Raw genomic sequence first — 19,058 nt, forward strand, 5'->3', positions numbered from 1 at the left:
ATGTTGCATGATTTCATAAACATATGATGTTCAATAAACGTATGTAGCTTCTTATGTCTTATTCCACCGTACTACAGAACCGCTACCCGATCTTGTAAACTTACATAGTTCGGTTATAGCCGATAGAGGGCTGCGAAGCGAATGCAGAAGTGCCAATCATTCACCTTGTTACGAGTTGATGAACCACTGAAACAATTTTGAAAACATTATTTTAAGGTACAACAAAACTCTTTAGTGTTGCTTTAACAGAGCAAGCTATTGGAGGGGCTACGCTCAATTCAACAGTTACACATATGAACATATAAAATGCATGTCTTCCTTTTCTTACAAGTTTGAAATATAACCTGAAACCCATAGTATTTTCTCATCTGATTGTTGACTTGAGCTTAGGCAGTGATTACTGGTAAAAAGTGGCTGGTGGAGCCACTTTTTACCAGTAATCACTGCCTAAGCTCATGGCAGCAACATGGTGAGGAGATTCCTGCTTCTCAAGTGCTTTTCGACATCATAGCACCCCCCCTCCCAGCCTCGTGCCTTTTTATCTGAGACGTGTCAGGCTCATCATGGTGTCCCACACACACACACACAGACACAGACACACACACAGTCAAGGCTGCTCTGTGCCAAGAAACACACTGCGTCTGAGGCAAGTGTGGGGGCGGTGGGTCTGCTCCTCTGACTGCAGTGTGGCTCACTCACAATCACTCATACACACACTCTCCCTCTCTCTCTCTCTCTCTCTCGCTCACAAACAGACACACACACACACACACACACACACGGCTGTTCCTAGCCTGCCAGGCCGACAAGCTCGATCACAAGCACAAGCGCTAGCACAGGCACAGGCAGTGCCATCCCACCTCTCCTCTTTCCCCTGTGGCCCCATTGTCCATTGTGTGTGGGGCCTGGGTGAGCGCGGGCCGCCGGGACGTGGGAGGACAGCCATTATGGGCATGTGAATGGCCCCGAGGTGAAGCAGGAAGCGTGATCAGCCGCGTGCCAGGAGGTATTGTTTGATGGCTGTTTTTGGATGAGGTAAGATCCGGAGCAGGAAGGAAAGAACGAGTGTTGGGGTGTCTGTGGTGTGTCTGTGTGTGTATCTGTGTGTGTGTGCGTCTGAGTGTGTGTGTGTGTGTGTGTGTGTGTGTGTGTGTGTCTGTGTGTGTGTGTGTGTGTGTGTGCGTGTGTGCGTCTGAGTGTGTCTGCGTGTGTGTGCGTGTGTGTCTATGTCTCTGGGTGGCTGTTGTACTTCAGAGTTACTCTTTTCAAAAGGAAAGAGCATCTACAGTACCCCAAAGATTACATCATAGGATTGAAGAGGTTTCCACAGTTATATTTCTGTGGCTTCCACTCAGCCTCTTATTCAGGTGTTATGCTGGAGTCCAGCACGGGGACAGTGGAAAATATGACTCACAACAAACGCAATGCACTCTGACCAAAACATGGAACTTTGGAGGGAATGGTGTTATCGAGGACAAAGAACAGCCATCAGAACATCTCCTTTCTTGTCTCGACTTTGTAATGGAGGTGAATCATAGCGAGTAATCGACTTGTCTGATTAGCGCCGTGGCCAAGCCTCTCCCTGACCCTTCGGACACTCTGTGGAGGTCCAGTCATCTCCTTGCCATCTCCTGGACCTTCTCACTGACCCCTCTGATCAGTGAAATCAGTCAGTGTCCCTTGGTCAGTCAAATAACAAGGTGCTAATTCAAGACAGACAACGTGCAAAGTTGAGCAAAACGAACCTAATCTCATTTAAAAACTTGGCAACATCAGTTGGCTAATACCGTGAGATAGATCCCACTTAGAGAGCCACACACTTCAGCTTATGTGTGCAACACACTTTGCCTTTAAATCAGGGTCCAAAGTGTTATACATTACAGCGCAGTATTTTGGAGATTGCTTGTCCCCAATAGCACCAGACCTTAATGCATCTGCTCTGAGTCGCTTAGAGTCATTCTCAACTACTCACAATATTTTAGTCACAGCAATAAAGGAGAGAGGAGCACAGATTGGATGGGGGGATGGGAGTGGATGACAGAGGATGAGACAGAGGTCTAGAGAGAGAGGAGTCACTGAGCACAAGGGACTCAACATGCTTTAAAAAGGCAGCAAAAGGAGGGAGAGAGCGAGAGATACAGAGAGGGAAAGCGGAGAAGGGAGTCCAGGCATGACGCCGGCTTCCCGATCTCCCTCCTCATCATATCTGTTACTCACTCGCCTCCTCTTACTGACGATGAGCAAGTCGACCACAAAAGGCAGAGGCAGGAGAGGTACTGTACACAGGACACAGCCCTCTTCCAGTCAGGGAGATAAATAAGGAGGCTGGAGTAGAGGGGTGGGAGGCTAAATCGATTCCAACTCACGGCGTTGAGCTTGTCGGTCTTCTTGGCCTCGGGCTCCTTCATGGTGGAGGCCAGCAGCTCGTCCCCCTTGTAGTCCCGGTAGAGCTCGGCCAGGGTCTCCCGCGTCTCCAGGTTGGTGCTCTTCAGGTGGTAGGCCGGGTCCAGCTTGGCCTTCTCCTCATCTGCAGACATAGACACACACACACACACACACACACACACACACACACACACAGACAGATACACACAGAAAGACACACAGACAGACACACACAGAAAGACACACACAGAAAGACACACACAGAAAGACACACACAGACACACATAGACAGACAGACATACACAGACAGACAGACACAGACAGACACACACACACAGACAGACACACATACACAGACCGACAGACACACACCGACAGACACATACACACAGACACACAGACAGACAGACAGACACACAGACATTTTATTGATCTTGAAAGACATTTCAGCTAATCATAGTACACTACACTTCTGCCAGGTGTTTAATGTTACCCACTCAATTTTTCAAACGTTCTAATAAGCACGGCCCCTGAACCGGGGAAAAAGAACCTGATGAATGATGACCAGCACCTGGCCGGGCTCGCACATGAAAGACAAAACACAGCAGAGCTCAGGCGGTCTAAAAACCACCTCTCATTCCAACACATATCAAATGGTATTGCTCCCCATGTAGCAGTCAATGGTCAGTAATTAATGTATCAAAGTGAACAACTGCTGCGCCAAAAAAATGGACCTCAGATCTGAGTTTAGCGGAGGCCAACAACGCACACGTGGGGGGCTACAGTGCTGAAACATGGCGCTTCGCTACTCCCGTAAAGTGCTGGAACATCTGGCTAGCATATGAAACGAGAGGCAGAACACACCTGGATCAAGGACTTTCAGATTGTTTTTCACGTGGAAAAAGTCGGACACGTTGAACTTATCCAGATTGGTCGGGTCCTGAGGAGACGGGGAGAAAAGAGAGCACTGTAGCAAAAGGACAAGCTGCAACAGATTTGGACTAGAATGTGTGGGGGAGAACAAATGTGCTTGTTTAACTCACATTCTCTCACACACACACACACACACACACTGTCCTTTTTCCTTGTGCCTGTGCATAGGCATTACTTTACAAACCCACAGACACACACACACACACACACACACACACACTTTCTGCCTCTTTTTTTTATACTGTATTCATGGATTTCATCAGGTCCCTTTCCACAGGTGAATAAAATCAAGCTCCTTGATTATCAATGCAGACTGCATGGTGCTTGATTAATACACCTGTGGAAAGGGACCTGATGAAACCCATGAATAAGTATTAAAATCACCCAGTCATGTTTTCCCATTACTTTGTGCATCAAGATCTCACATTCACTCTCTCTCTCACACACACACACACACGCAGCCTGAGTGGCCACTATGGCCTGTGTGAGCTGAGCTCTGGGAACTGAGGCCCGAGGGGACTGGGTATCTGCTCCAGGCGGGGGGCAGGGGGGCAGTGGAAAAGCCAGGCCACTGGCACGGCCTCCTGGGCACTCGCTCAGCTCACATGCCTCTCCCATCCTCTCTCTCCCCCCCCCCCACACACACACACACTCCTCTTTCTCTTTAACATTCTCCCTCCCTCTTCCTTCTACTAAATCTCATGCCTGTCTCTCTCTCTCTCCCTCTCTCCCTCTCCCTCTATTAGTTGAATAACTCCCTCCCTCCCTCCCTCCCTCTCTCTCTCCCTCCCTCCCTCCCTCCCTCCCTCCCTCCCTCCCTCCCTCTCTCTTTGTCCATCTCTCCCTTTCTCTTTCTCTCTACAACTGTCATCCGCCCTTTCCTCACGCTTTCTTTTTCTCTGGCCGTGACCTCCCGGAGCCAGAACCCGATCCAAATGGGTCAGGCCTTGTAATGAGATCACAGTGCTGTGTGCCCTCAGTCTCTGACCTCCACCTCCTCCTCCCCCCCCAGCGCGCGCGCTTACCACTGCCCGGCCTGATGCCATGGCATGAGAGGACCGCATGGCTCCGTTGTTATTCAGGGCACTGGGCTACACACACACACACACACACACACACACACAGGCATGACAAGACACATAGCTCTCAAGCCTTTCCACTTGGACCACACTACCCTTATCTCTTTGAAGTGTGTGTGAGTGTGAGTGTGAGTGTGTGTGTGTGTGTGTGTGTGTGTGTGTGTGTGTGTGTGTGTGTGTGTGTGTGTGTGTGTGTGTGTGTGTGTGTGTGTGCGCGCGTGTATGTTTTTTTTGTGTGTGTGTGTGTGGGGGGGTGGGGGATCTAGAATGCCCTCTACAGCGAGCTTTACGTAAGAGAGCGGCTTAAAGTGAATTGCAGGCTGTGTTGTGGACGGGGCTCACGGAGGACACCCAATATGCCCTCAAACACACTAAATATAGTGCAGGTGACCGGAGCGCTGCTATTGTGATCTATGGACTGTTGACAGTGAGCACATGCCCCTGCTCCCGCTGGCCGCGGGGCTCGCAGCGCAGCGCACAGCTACAAGCGCAGACCTCCACTGAGGCACTCAGCCATGTGGCGCACACGTGGCACAGACCTGCACATCTTCTCAAATCCACTCTTCTCTCTCTCTCTCTCTCTGTCTGTCTCTGCTTCACTATATCTCTAGAACACACACACACACACACACACACACACACACACACACACACTCTCTGCTTCACTGTGTCTCTCTCTCTCTCACACACACACACTACCTCTCTCTCTCTCTAACCCCATTTCTCTCTTTCCCCCCCACTCTCTCTCTCTCACACACACACACACCTGTAGGGTGATAAGGTCCTGGCGTGTAAATGGCTCATCGGTAAGAAGATCTTTGAAGCTTTTGGTCTTGATGTTGAGCTGCTCCACAGCCTGCAAAGAGCCGACATACAGTGGGTATAGTAAGTATTCACACCCATGCTAAAGTTGACTAAAAAGAGGAATATAAAATCATCTTTTGAGAATTGATTATAATGCCTTAATTCAAAAAATGAGTAAAAATCAAACCGCTAAGGACACTAATTTTCTTTGTGATTGAAGAATGTATCGTAAATAGATAAATGTTCTTCCTTAAATACAGGTTGCATAAGTATTCAACCCCTATGTTAAATTCCCATAGGAGCAGGAGGATTTTTTATATGTTTTTATTTTTAAAGGCCAGCTATTTCATGGATCCAGGATATTATGCATCCTGATAAAGTTCCCTTGGCCTTTGGAATTAAAATAGCCCCACATCATCACATACCCTTCACCATAGCTAGAGATTGGCATGGTGCTTTTTACAGTTAGCCAATTAGCCTGTTTGATGCTCATTGAGCTCAATGCAAATCAAACAGGCTAATAGGCTAACTGGAAAAAGCACCATGCCAATCTCTATCTATGGTGAAGGGTATGTGATGATGTGGGGCTATTTTAATTCCAAAGGCCAAGGGAACTTTATCAGGATGCATAATATCCTGGATCCATGAAATAGCTGGCCTTTAAAAATAAAAACATATAAAAAATCCTCCTGCTCCTATGGGAATTTAACATAGGGGTTGAATACTTATGCAACCTGTATTTAAGGAAGAACATTTATCTATTTACGATACATTCTTCAATCACAAAGAAAATTAGTGTCCTTAGTGGTTTGATTTTTACTCATTTTTTGAATTAAGGCATTACAATCAATTCTCAAAAGATGATTTTATATTCCTCTTTTTAGTCAACTTTAGCATGGGTGTGAATACTTACTATACCCACTGTAAATCATTAGCCAAAACGTGGGCTAGGGCTACACCCACCCAGACAACATGCTACTGGTTCGTATTAACAGGCCCTCTCAAACGGTATACCCACCCAATACTTTACATTACATCAAAGATCCTTCATTCGCCCTCATTAAAGCTCCACTTTAACCCTCTCTGATTACATTACATTACTATACAATGCTGTATTCATGAGTATTTTCAAGGCAAGATTTACCTCATTAGAGTACACATTGCCTGTGACCCTGTTGGTGACAATGTGGGAGTTGTTGGTGAAGACGGAGTAGAGGACTGGGCAGTGATATTTGCCTGGAGAACAGAGAGGGAGAATCACAGAACACTACATATCACACCAGACAGACATCCGGACAACACACGACTTAAAGAGAAACTATGCAGGATTGGCGATTTCATCTCAAGTTTCGGTTTCGTTATTCATTTCCGCTCGTTTTATGCTTGCATATTTCTCTGCAGAGCTTCCGCGACAGCTTTAGCGTGTATATGTATACATATATAGGCTATATATAAATATATAAATTGCAAGCGTGGTTGTTCTTGTTCTTTATGCGTCTCAGCCTTCCAGATGTAAACAGGGAACGATCGTCTCCTGAACAAACTGCAAGGTTGCAAATAGCGGATAGGGACACTGGGGGCGGGAGGAAATATTACTGTTTTCGATAAAACTGGTCAGTCAAGTAATACAACGATTTCTAAGCGATTTTATGACTATGAAAAAGTTGCATATGGTCTCTTTAAACAAAGATATGCATTCACACTTCATCTGTCGAAGTGTTGTGAAGTCAATAAGGAAGAGCGTTAAGGCAAAGTAGAAGAATCAGTCGTGTTGATCCGTTTTTGTACCTTCGCTATTCTTCGCTATGTTCAGCTTGATGAGATCCTTTGCCTCCAGTTTCTGTTGAGAAACACACACACACACACACACACACATCAAGATAGCTGTGGGAAACCCCACAAATCAGCAATAACATTTTGAAACAGAGCAACAAAAAAAAGAGAGAGAGTGGACAGTGGGTGGCTGTTTTAATGAAGCTTAATTGTTTCCTCAAGCGACGGGGCTTTTTCATTGGCCTCCGCGGAGTCCCGGGGGAGTGGCACACACAGTGTCCATTCATACGGAGCCCAAATCCCACTGAGGCCGTCCGCAGAGTGACTACATCAACAGCCATCCGATTAGGCCCAGATTAAACTTCTGCAGCCAAGCCCTTATTGAATTACTGTACAGAAGAGCATGGAAACTATGTCAGCTGCATAAACGTGCCCCACTAAAGAGCTTCTCCTCGGCCCAGGCTTCCTCGCCTGGATTGGATCTGTTCTGTATGCTGCACGCACGTTTGTTAGGATGGGTTAAAAAAAAAAAAAACCTGGCAGAGTTTGAGCCTGTAACCTCAACAAAAGCACTTAGGCTTAAAAAACTATACTACTTAAATGGGAAATCTTACGTCATCCATATAAGTGACTTGGTGACCGCAAAGCTCTCGTGCTCGCTCGCGATGAGGCAGCGGCTCTGCAATATGAGGCAGCACACGGGGAGATGACCGACACACACACACACACACACAAGGCAGACACACACCAGCTGGCACTGACGTCTGTACGAGCACTTCTACCCACCAACGACAGCCAGACAGCAATGCAGGTCACCCAGACCACGGGCACAGACACAGATCGTAGACACCACCTACCCCACCCAGGTGCCCCGGGGGCACTGCCCTGGCCCTTCTATTTTCCCAGGCGCCCAACCTACTCCACCAGCTGACGGACCGACAGGCTGACCGGCCAGCTGACTGAACACGTTTGATTGGGCTCGAAATGGGGCTCGCGAGACGCCCCCCGCAGGTCCAGACAGACTGGACCCACACCAAATCGCGATGGTGGGAGAGTTGCCACAGCATGGCACAGCATGGCATGGCACAGCGCAGCCCAGCGCACGCCACCCGGGGGGTGGACGCGTCCGAGATGCAGGGGGTCTGCTGTGCCACTGACTGACTGGGCCACTGAGAGGCTTTTGAGGGCAGGGGGTCTTGATAAGTTGGCCCCACAAATGAGTTAAGTGGAATGAGAGGCCAGACATGTGATCAACAAAGGCTGCATTAAGCCTCGGAATTGGTGTTAAACCCTAATAGTGTAAAAAAACCAACAACAACACTATGTATGTTGCAATGCGCGACTTATGTGACAATCCTCTTGCTCCATTTACAAAAAACGGTTCTCTCTACAACCTAGCCACCGACACACAAGATGCTACAAAGGCCCTGACATGCCTATACAATTGTTTTGGCTGGGCATGCATCCATATGCATCCATATGCATTCCTATATCTCTCTCTTTATGTATGCATTATATGCAACTGCTGGGCTAGACACCCCCTCCATCTCTTTAATCATTACTGTTTTCATCGTTCTCAGCTAGAGGGCCCAGCTGAGTAGACAAGCACACGTGGCCACCCTCCTTCCACTAAATATGGAGATATGAAGTGCTTGTTTTCTATGCCTTGAACAGATATGTGCGATAACAAACAGAGCTGAAACGATGCCATGAGACAGTCAGATGAGACAGATGTCTGGCTCACAAACACTGAGCACATGACACAGAAACAGAGACATAAGAGTACACATGACACATACACACACACGTAGAGCACTCCCACTACAGGCTCAATAACAGCCACTTGCATGTTCCTTTGTTTGAAGAGTGTGTGTGTGTGTGTGTGTGTGTGTGTGTGTGTGTGTGTGGGTGTGGGTGGGGGGGGGGGGGGTGTCCCCCTTCCCTGGTCTGAAACGACACTTGTGTGTCCAGAGTGACTGAGACAGAGCTCCCTGTTCTGCAGGCGATCGTGTTTCTGAGCCACGCTTGAATGACAACACACAGCACACAGGCTCTGGACGAGAGCTGAGACACTGGCTTAGGCATCCTCAACATATAGGAGATGCAGTGCCTGGGATTCATGCTCAAGTTGAGGGGATGCGGAATTCCTAATGAAACCTTTTTTATTTATTTTTGAAAAAGGTCGCCCTGTATACAGTGAACTAGGGCAATAAGTTAGCCCATTAACAATACTCTACATGCATAAAATCGTGGCCGCGTGGTTGTCTTTGTGTGGCTTCTCTCAAAGAAGTTAACATGACATTTAGAGAGGTTTCACCCACTTGCACTACCAAAGTCCATGCACTAGACTTCGTAGTCTAAGTGCAGTGTTTCTGACTGATCACTTCTAATCGAATATCAAACTAATCAATACAAGAATCATGATATCAGGGCCTCTTTATCATTACATTTTATACATCAAACAAATCTATACAGACCTGTGCTAAGGGGGACATAAAAAAATATGTAACACAGCTACATACTAATGTCAATGTCAGAATAAATACAGTCCAGTTCCACCTCATTTGTGCTTCAATCAGAACACACACATTCACGGCTGACACATTTCTCGGCATGAATCTGGAGATTGTTTAAAAGGTTCACCCCTCATATCTGAGAGACTGCGACTGTAGAAATCACACAGACATGCTTAAATGGAGCAAGTGTGTTATATAATCGGCTGCTCTATTCTCCAAATTTCCAGACAATGATTTTACCATGGTATATCACCCCCTCTAGTGGCTGGGAAGATGAATTGCATTCTGAGCATTTTGTAAGGATGCCCTCTTCAATTGAGGAAGTGTTGTGTATGTTTGTGTTCATAGATGTAGCTTTGTATGAAGGATGATGTTATGATCATGTCTTGATATTTATGACTAGATAATCCACAGATTTCTTGCAATTCAGCACACAATCCTCTGCTATCTTGGATTTGAATGTATGAAAAGCTTTGTACTTAATGGTATGCCAAGATCTCCTAATTCCACTGAACATTGATTGTCATAATAAGTCGCTTTGCAAAAAAGCGTCAACTAAATGAAAAAAAAAAAAAAAAAAAAAAAAAAAAAAAAAGACTAATCAAGTATCCCACAATCCTAACCTTAAAGATGGCTTTCCCAAATCTGCAAGTGTGGGGACACCTGCATATTCTAATCTAAATGTACCATTCTTGAGCAGATAAAATAAGAATGTTCAGCTAATCCATGAGAGTAGTAAAATGATCTCAAATGAGGACTTCTGAGCCAATAGGAATGCTTTGAATTGGTGGTAGTGGTAATTAAACATGAATGAGGCCACCTTTATGAATGGGAAATGTTGATTTTGGTAACGAACAACTGAGACTATTACACAATGTCCCTTTGAGTTTTAAACAGCTGTCGGAGAAAGAAGGAAGGACTATATCCTGCTCTAAGGCAACACCCAAAACCTGCTGCGGTGGGAAGCAGTAAAATAGTAGTGGCAGTTTTCTAAAATCCTATTCATGCGAACATTACACATTAGTGCTGCAATTGAAGTACAATGCTGAATTCTGCCATTGTTCTTCCTCTTTGGTGTGGCAGTCATCAATAACTCTGTAGCATTGTAGCATTGACAATGGATTACAATGCACTAAACACACATGCAGAGTCTGAAGTGTTTGACTTAATACACCACAAACATTTTTCATTCAAAGTCCACCTAGAAAGAGTTCATGTCCAGTTTGGCCCTCTATATACGGTCACCTCCGCCCATATTCAACATATTTCCTTTGGTATTAGAATTTGTTTTGGCAAAATTCTTAATGCATCCAAAATAGCATCAATAGCTTATAGACACAGTGATAGTCAAAAGATGATCCATCTAGAAGTCTTACCTCTCCAGAGATGGGGTTTGTACCAAACTTCTTTAACCATGGCACTATGCTCCTAAAAACACACACACACACACACAGAAAAAGAGAATTTTTACATTTGGATACATGAAATTGTGTTGTTAAACAACAAATGTTTTCTAGGTGTTCTAGACAAATGTCTGTGTTCTCTGAGTTAAATGCCACCAGACCTGATATTGTAATCATTGATGAGCACAATGGGGATGTGTTCATCCTGGAGGTACTGTAGGCTTCTGTTTTGATGCTTGTCTAGAGGAGGCTTACTTAACAAAGCTAGTAAAATATCACCCTCTTGTACAGAAAATAACTAGCCTTAGCTACAAGTGTCAATATTTGGTGCTCGTCCTTGGCAGCCTGGGCCACGTGCATAGGCTTGTCATTAGGGTCTCAGAATAGTTGGCTTTACAAAAGCAAGGGCAAAGCAAATTGCCAAATACTGCTCAATATCCTCCATTATTGGAACCATATATGGAGAAGAAGGTGTAGTGTGTATCCATATTAAATCTGCTGTTTGAATTGTCATCAGACCCACATTGGTGGATCATGCCTTAGCAAACTTCTGCATCTGCAACATTTATGTCCTTTTGTACATTTATTATGAGTTGCGGACATAAATAAAGTAGTTAAAATGTGTGTGTGTGTTGAAGCTTGGCATATGACTACTAGAGCAGTGTTTCTCAAACTGTGTAGCACAATGGTGTGCTGAGGAATGTGCAGATGTGCCGCAAAAAAGAAAAACAAAACAAAACAAATATTGGCACAACATGGCTGTATTCAGAAGTATCAAAAAGGCATCAGTGTCAAGCTGTGTAGATGAAAGGCATTGACAACCTGCAAAACATACTTTAAAAGGATGCCTGACCAGGCCATTTCCGACACTTTGTTTGTGGCCAACGTTTTTTCTCTCAGAATATATCTTCCCGCCATTATATGTCAAAATACTGGATTTTTTTGACAGCGGGGGGCAATAAACAGCAACAAACTTGCTAAGTTGTGGCTTTTGTACGTTTTTTATATCAAGTTGGTGGGGTGTGTCATTTACAAACAGTTGATTTTCCCATTATAAAGAGTGTGTTGCACGGGGTAAATGTTTGGGAAGCATTGTCCTGAAGTACGGTGAGGATCTGGATCCCTTTCTTGGGTTATGCTGCTTTATGCATTTATAGTGTGAGTCGGAAGGACCGTGGTAGTAGTCAAACAAAAATTCATAAACAGATAAAGAATCCCCAGCTCCAATTCACATCGGAAACTATAATGAACTAAAATCAGTATCATTGACTTAAGACTGTATGTTGTCAAGTCTTATGCAACTGTCACAAGTTTAAAATAAGATACTCTGTGTCAGCCTTGGTGTAGGGTCCATAATAACTTACATCAGGTCAAAAACAACGCCTTCTTTCGTGCACATGGGATATTCAAATGGCTGGAGAGACAGACTGTTGAGGGAAAGAAAAAAAAACTTTGTATACGCCAGTCATTTTAATGCAAAGGAAAAATAGTGATTTCAGACCATAAAAGATTCTGCTGTTATTTTCTATCTTTCAAATTATTTAAAATCATGTATTCACAAACCTGCAGTGGTCAAAGGGAAGACGTTTGAAGTTGGCCTGTGGAATTACTAGGAAAAAGCAATTCAGAAGTTAATTGTCAAGTGAGCAGTGTAACACCAGCAAGAACCCTACCCATCCAAATCACAGTCTGTGTGTCCCTTAGCCAACAGGGAGAAAATGAACCATCAAAGCCCAAACTAAGCTAATAAACCAAAGAACATTTGTATCATCTCGCATAAGAGTTGTGGAGTAAGGACTGCGGGGAATATTGCTATCTAATAAAGCAATTCATTTGTAAAATGCACGTTTTGTACTGTCAGTTTACCTGAATCGTCCAAACGTCAGATGCTACATCACTAGCACTACATTTGTCTTGATTATCTGGCTTTTTATCTACAGCTGCTGAAATGAAAGTGTGTTGTATAGCCTGCCTACTATGACAAACTGTCTTATGTGTCATGAAGGCTACAACTGTAATGTAAATGTACAAATTGGTAGGTAACGTTAGCCTACCTGTTCTTTTCCCTCCATAGAAGTGGGTATACTCCGAACAGGTAATATACCTACAGACAAAACATCCAACAGTTTAACAACTCTTTAATGCATAACTTAAACAACATGAATATTATTCCTGTGACATAATACTAGTTAACGTAATTTACAATCCAGCTAGCTAACTCTTCGTAGCCATTACGATGCAAACCGACTGGCTAACGTAAGTTAACTTGGGCTAGATTGCTAAAGTTAGCAAGCTAACCATCGCACATTCGTTTTAAATTTGAATGAGTGATATTAATAGGAAACATGCATACTATAGGTTATAGGTAATATGTACAGTTGTAGGTTAAGCATAATTTCGAAACTATATGGGCTTAACATTAACTTAACGTCATCATAGAAACATTTAAAAATGCTAACCAGTTAACAATCTAACTAGCTTGCACATGTTTTGACATGTTGGTCAAGGATAAATAGACTTACATTTTATCTTTTTGATGTTGCCTTTTCCCCATTTTGATTAATAGGTTGTATTCCTACTAACACAGGAAAATTGTTGATTTACTTGCGTTAATATTGCCAAAGAACGTCTGATATCACTATTAATTCGACAAGAATGCTACTTCCTAGGGTATTTCCTGTTTCGAGTACAGCTTCGGTACGTCTACGGAGACTGTCCGGTGGGAAACATGGGTGAACACTTAGATAGTAAAATATTATTTTTCTTGCAAGAAAACAATTTCAGAACTTGAAGTAAGCAAGATTTTTGTCTTTGTTTTAACAAGTCTTTTGTAATAAAGGTCAGCCATACATTCCTTAATTTATCTCAAAACAATCCTACCAATGGGATACAAAATGCGTTAATAAATGTCACATAAATGTATACTCAGTCCAAAAGCGCTGTAGACATCATATTTGGTCTGAGGCGAGGACATGTACTGTTTTTGCATGGTTTAATCTCTTAATTATGTGCAAACATCTGTGCCCTGCAGCATTTTTTTCATGTCTTATGCCAGTTGTGGTTTCCCCTTTTGGGTTTTTTTGTGTGTATTTCAGATCATTTCCGCTAGATGGCAACTCTGCGATAAGGCGGTAGTCGGTCTGGTCACCTCCCATTTCAAACGGCTTCTTCCGGTGGCACTTGAGATTCTGTAACGTGCAGTAAATTATATAAAATCTGGAATTATACCTGTTCTTATAAATATACATATCTTTTGCGATATTCACTGCATTCAAATATGATGGGAGGCAAACGACTTCTGATTGTGTTGGTGCTCTGTGCATCCCTTCTTTGCGCTGAATCAGCCAGGAGCAGGAAAGATTCTAGTAACCAGAACAGTTTTAGAAGGGCGGCCAATGGGTTTTATCAAGCCTTGAGCAGCGTTTTTGGAGAGGAGAACATCAGGGGTTTGTACAAGGTTAGTATGGACTTTCCTTAATAATCACCTATTCAGTTTAGGTCAAAGTGAAATTTGGGTTGTCGGTTTTCTAGCATGCCTGCTGCTATTAATGAGGTTAGCGTTAACCGAGCGGTGATTGATGCATATGGGAATTCATCTCATTGGTGTGCTATTATCATCCTGTAATTATATTGAGCTGTATTGGCTCTTTAGTTGGCATTACAATGTAATGACTGCTTTGATAGCTGTGCCAAACGCTACACGGGCCACTCGTATAGTGTCCATTTGGTTTTGTCCTGTCCAGGACCCAGTGGGTGTTTGACTGTGTGTGTGTGCGTGCCTCACAATTTTGGCTAATTATTGACAATTGATCTTTTTTCATTAGTTTTTTTCCAAGACCACGGAGAGATTTGTCCATGGAGTGGATGCCTTCTTGGATACACTGTGGAAAGTTTGGACGGATCTGTTGGATGTCATAGGAATTGACGGTATTCACTTTGCATTATGAATTAGTGCAGTTTTCCGGGGAATGTGATGTAGGCTGTACATTATATGGGATGCATTTTTGCATCCTCTTAGTTTATTTCAATAAAGTATTCAGCTGCAAAAGTATCCTTTGCACCAGTCAGTGGCAGGATTCAGTGAAGATGAACTCAAATATTGATGTGAAATAATTATCTCTCTGTGTCTCCTTCCTCGTTTCAGCATCCAACCTCAGCCATTACTTCAGCCCCACGTCTCTGTCCAACTCTCCAGCTCGCGCTCTCCTGCTGGTGGCTGCGGTGCTGCTGGCCTACTGGTTCCTGTCCTTGTTCCTGGGGGGCTTCTTCTACCTGCTGCACGCCATCTTTGGCCGCTTCTTCTGGCTGGCTCGCGTGGCTCTCTTTGCGCTCTCTTGCCTTTACATCCTGCAGAAGTTCGAGGGGGATCCCGAGCGCGCGGTGCTGCCCCTCTGCTTCGTGATGGCCGTGTACTTCATGACTGGGCCGGTGGGGGCCTACTGGCGCCGAGGTGGAGGGCCCAGCACACTGGAGGAGAAGATCGACCACTTGGACACCCAAATTCGTCTCCTGAACATCCGCCTGAGCAGAGTGATCGACAACCTGGAGAGGTCCAGTGAACAGTAAAGCCCCATTGGTCAGTTTTGGGGCCGGTCGGGGTGGTGAGGAGAGGCTATTTAGGTGAAAGTAGGCGTTGGGAATCTAGAATGCAACTACTAGTGTAATTCAAAACCAGGTCTCATGACTTTTGTTTGACTTTCATAGAATCATGTTTTTTTGAATGGTCCAATTATGGTTGTGCCACACATGGCCTGAATTCCCCTAAATCCAGACCAGATTCCAGATGTATATCACGTTGTGTTACATTTCACTGAAAAGTAAAAGTTTAACTTACTGTATCAAGGCTTATCCATAGAAGCAAAACTAAGCCTCAATAAGCTTAGTAGTGAAAACATGTAGTCTGTTACTTGTTATGTGTAGGCTGTTGTAGAACTAAATGTGTTTTTGAAGCCATCTCCATTATACAGTAGCAATAGGATTAAGTGAATATATTTGGACCTTTTTTGTATACAGTTGACTGTGTGAATGTGTTTTGCAGCACAAGGCGTGCTTTGGAATGATTGCGCTTTGTGTGATTCTGTGTCTGTGTCGATGTCGATGTGGAAGAGCAAAGGGATTGAATGCTATTGTTTTGGTTGCTTTGCTAAAGGACAAATGTGTTCAACTTGATTACGGTGTATCAGAAAACTTAGATTGATGTGTCGACTGCGGCAATTGTGTGTTAGAAATATGGGGAATAAGAAAATGAAGCTGCCCTCTGGACGTCCGGCATAGGCATTGTGTTCTCAGGGAGAGAATATGTAAAAACAACCGTCCCACTGAATTATGTAGAGCAACCAGATCACTCCATGTTGTAGGATAATGTAGGCCAGAATGTTAGAGTTTTATTTGAGGTTGGAGACTGACGTCATAGTTTACTTTTTTTATTATTATTATTATTATTATTAATAATAATAATATCATTGTTATTATTATTATTATTATTATTATTATTATTATTTAGTCTCACACAGCAGTTTGGTGTACTATCCTCTTAAATCTCCAATAAATGAGGACTGTCTCATAGGGATCTCTGTAATAATGTGATATCAGAAGGAACATGTATAATTTGTGTTATACATTGTGAAAGTTCCACTGATTGTCAAAGGGAATCCAATCTCTTTATCTGTTATATTTTCCCTGCCCAGTGATTATATACCTTGAAACATCTTTTTTTTAAATGAAAATGGGTTCATTGATGTTTCTTAGTTTTCTCTCTGTAACTGAGATGTCCTTACACCTTTTTGACTTGTTTTGATGAATGGTACTCACTGAGTAATTTGCTTACCTATCGTAAATGTTACATTCCGTATGGAGTTTTCATTGATACATATGATTTGTTGGTCCACTCGTAGTGATGTTAAATCATTGTTTTTTCCGATGTGCTTTTTAATGTGAAACTTGAAATGTTTTTTTGGTTTTTTTGTCATAAGATTTTTCTGTTTTTATCTTTTATTTTTTCCCCCCCATTGGTTTGTTAGTTCTGCAAAAACCCAGCGGAGTTCTCCCTGGGAACTGAGATTCAGATGTGAATGGCCGTTGCCAGTGTTGGGGGACCGTGTCTAATTTCACCCCAAAAGTGCCACCGCATCCCATTTCAATGCCAAGACCATTAACCCTGGGGTTTCCCAAGACCTGCGCCTACTTCACTTGTTTTGTTGTTTACGTTGTCCTCCATGCCCATCATTCAGCTGCTGGATGCTAACTGGCTCTTATGTTTTACATTGCTGACCTGTTGTGTTCTTGCTTCACAACATCGAGCAGATTGTATTGCGTATTGCGATTGCTTCACAGAGTAGACCATCAGTCAGACTCGAGCAGTACAGTGCAGGTATTCCAGTATTCCTCTCGAAAGGACCAACATACACACATGGTATTTATTCTTATTGAGAGTATGATTTGTATTGTGATTTTTAACGGGATGGCTTCAAGTAAAGTATTCAACATATCCCAATGACGGTATGCAGTTTTGCAAGTAAAAGTTTAGGTAACTTTGCACTGATGTATATAGACCTAGTCAATCATCATTCTGTCTGACTGAAGAGCACCTGTATAGAAACCTGTGGTCCAGGCACATCATCTGAAGGATATCGTTTCAACTGGAGCTGCGTTTGGAGCATCCACTTATTCACGACACAGTGATTGTTCACTATATAGTGGACTAAGTGGTGAATGCTAGGGTTTCTAAACACTAGTTATGTAGCTAGGGTTTTTAAACACTAGTTGTCTTATACACACAGACTACTGTAGTAGAAGAAGGTATATTGTACTGTAATGCATATGTTATTTCTCACCCTATAAGCCAAACCAACCATGCTATAAACATGCATAAAACACTGAGTGAAGATGGTAACGTTCCTAATGTGTGTTTTCACTTTGGTTTCGGGATGTAAAATCACTGTAATGAGTACTTTGTTGAATGACATTGGTAAATCCATTTTTCTTTACTTGAATGTTTTTTTTTTTTCTGCCGATTCATTGATTCCCCATGTTTGATAGATCAGTAAAAATGGAATCTTTACGAGTGTAAGGAAGTATGTGTTATCACTTTGAAAACATGTAGTAGCATTTTAAATTATGATGTTTTGACACTTTGAAAATGTAAATACATTTAAAGAAATTAATTAAATGAATATTTACAGATTTATAAAAAGAAACCATCCAATGGCTAATCATCTTAAGTTATTTTGTCCTGATTATGGCAATGAAGTCCTGCTTGTCTCAGATTCTGATCATTCATCCTTGGGAACATATTTGTTTTAAATGTACTGCTAGGGGAAAGCTGTTCATGTTATAATGTGTGATTTATATTGCTGATGACTTAATGTCATTCTCTTAGTTTGTGTGTCTTTTTTTTTAGGGTGGGGTGGGGGGTTGGGTAACTACTGCCTGCTGTTTTCTTGTTTTGTGTGGTTGTGTGTTTCATTTTCTTCTTTTGTGTTGAAGGCTTATGTGCAGCCAAATCAGAGGTCCAACAATTGATTAAATAAACATGTTGCTAAATCTTTTCTTTGTCTTAATTTTTCTATTATTTTGTTGAAGAGCTTCGATCATTGGACATCATGCTTCCACCACTACATTTTTGTGTTTTGGCTTTCACACAGACACACCCCTCCACTTATTTTAACATGGAACAGAGATCGGCTTGTGTAATTCGACAATTGCAAAAGCTGATTTCTGTAAGAGCACCTGTCTGACATAACCAGTGGGCCAATCAGATGACTATCTTCACGTAAAGTCCCTGACCAGCTTCCTTTGGGTAATAACCCTGTGGTGGTCAGTGTTTGAGTTGGCGCTTGATCATGGATGGATTCTACCTTGTGGGCTGGACTGGACTTGAGTCTGGCTCACCGGATGGTCTGGCTCTCTCTCTTACACCACCACCACAGAGAACCAGGCCTCTTGCCAGGTGACACAACCCTACAAGTCTTTCCCCATGAACACTGCTACTGATGCTCAGAGACAGACGCCAATGGTGCAAGCCCTTGTGATCAAGTCTGTCCATGTTGAACCCTTGTTGCATGAATTCATGACAGACATGTTGCATTAATTCATGACATTCTTCTGCCATCCATATGTTGTAAAGTTTTGGAATTCCAAGTTGTGCAAGACATTGCGTGAAATAG

General features: G+C 43.2%; 2 protein-coding genes across 2 annotated transcripts in view; one reads left to right on the forward strand and one right to left on the reverse strand.

Moving 5' to 3' along the window:
- Window positions 1-13,596, reverse strand: part of ppil2 (peptidylprolyl isomerase (cyclophilin)-like 2) — a 51,999-nt gene extending 38,403 nt beyond the window's left edge. The window contains exons 1-10 of the mRNA XM_062542755.1: window positions 13,416-13,596; window positions 12,948-12,997; window positions 12,457-12,502; window positions 12,258-12,320; window positions 10,867-10,918; window positions 6,990-7,041; window positions 6,346-6,437; window positions 5,164-5,253; window positions 3,250-3,325; window positions 2,367-2,527 (exon numbers count right to left, since the gene is read on the reverse strand). Coding sequence (XP_062398739.1) covers window positions 2,367-2,527; window positions 3,250-3,325; window positions 5,164-5,253; window positions 6,346-6,437; window positions 6,990-7,041; window positions 10,867-10,918; window positions 12,258-12,320; window positions 12,457-12,502; window positions 12,948-12,997; window positions 13,416-13,447 — 714 coding nt within the window. The 5' untranslated portion in view covers window positions 13,448-13,596. The remainder of the gene's footprint in view (window positions 1-2,366; window positions 2,528-3,249; window positions 3,326-5,163; window positions 5,254-6,345; window positions 6,438-6,989; window positions 7,042-10,866; window positions 10,919-12,257; window positions 12,321-12,456; window positions 12,503-12,947; window positions 12,998-13,415) is intronic.
- A 476-nt stretch (window positions 13,597-14,072) lies between these two features.
- On the forward strand, window positions 14,073-18,550 carry bri3bp (bri3 binding protein). Its single transcript, XM_062542753.1, has 3 exons — window positions 14,073-14,350; window positions 14,718-14,820; window positions 15,038-18,550. Exons 1-3 carry the CDS (start codon window positions 14,171-14,173, stop codon window positions 15,457-15,459), a joined length of 705 nt encoding a protein of 234 aa, XP_062398737.1. The 5' UTR covers window positions 14,073-14,170; the 3' UTR covers window positions 15,460-18,550.
- Window positions 18,551-19,058: the final 508 nt, after the last annotated feature.

The sequence above is a fragment of the Sardina pilchardus genome, chromosome 8 (genome assembly GCF_963854185.1).
Source record: "Sardina pilchardus chromosome 8, fSarPil1.1, whole genome shotgun sequence".
NCBI classification, from domain to species: Eukaryota; Metazoa; Chordata; class Actinopteri; order Clupeiformes; family Clupeidae; genus Sardina; species Sardina pilchardus.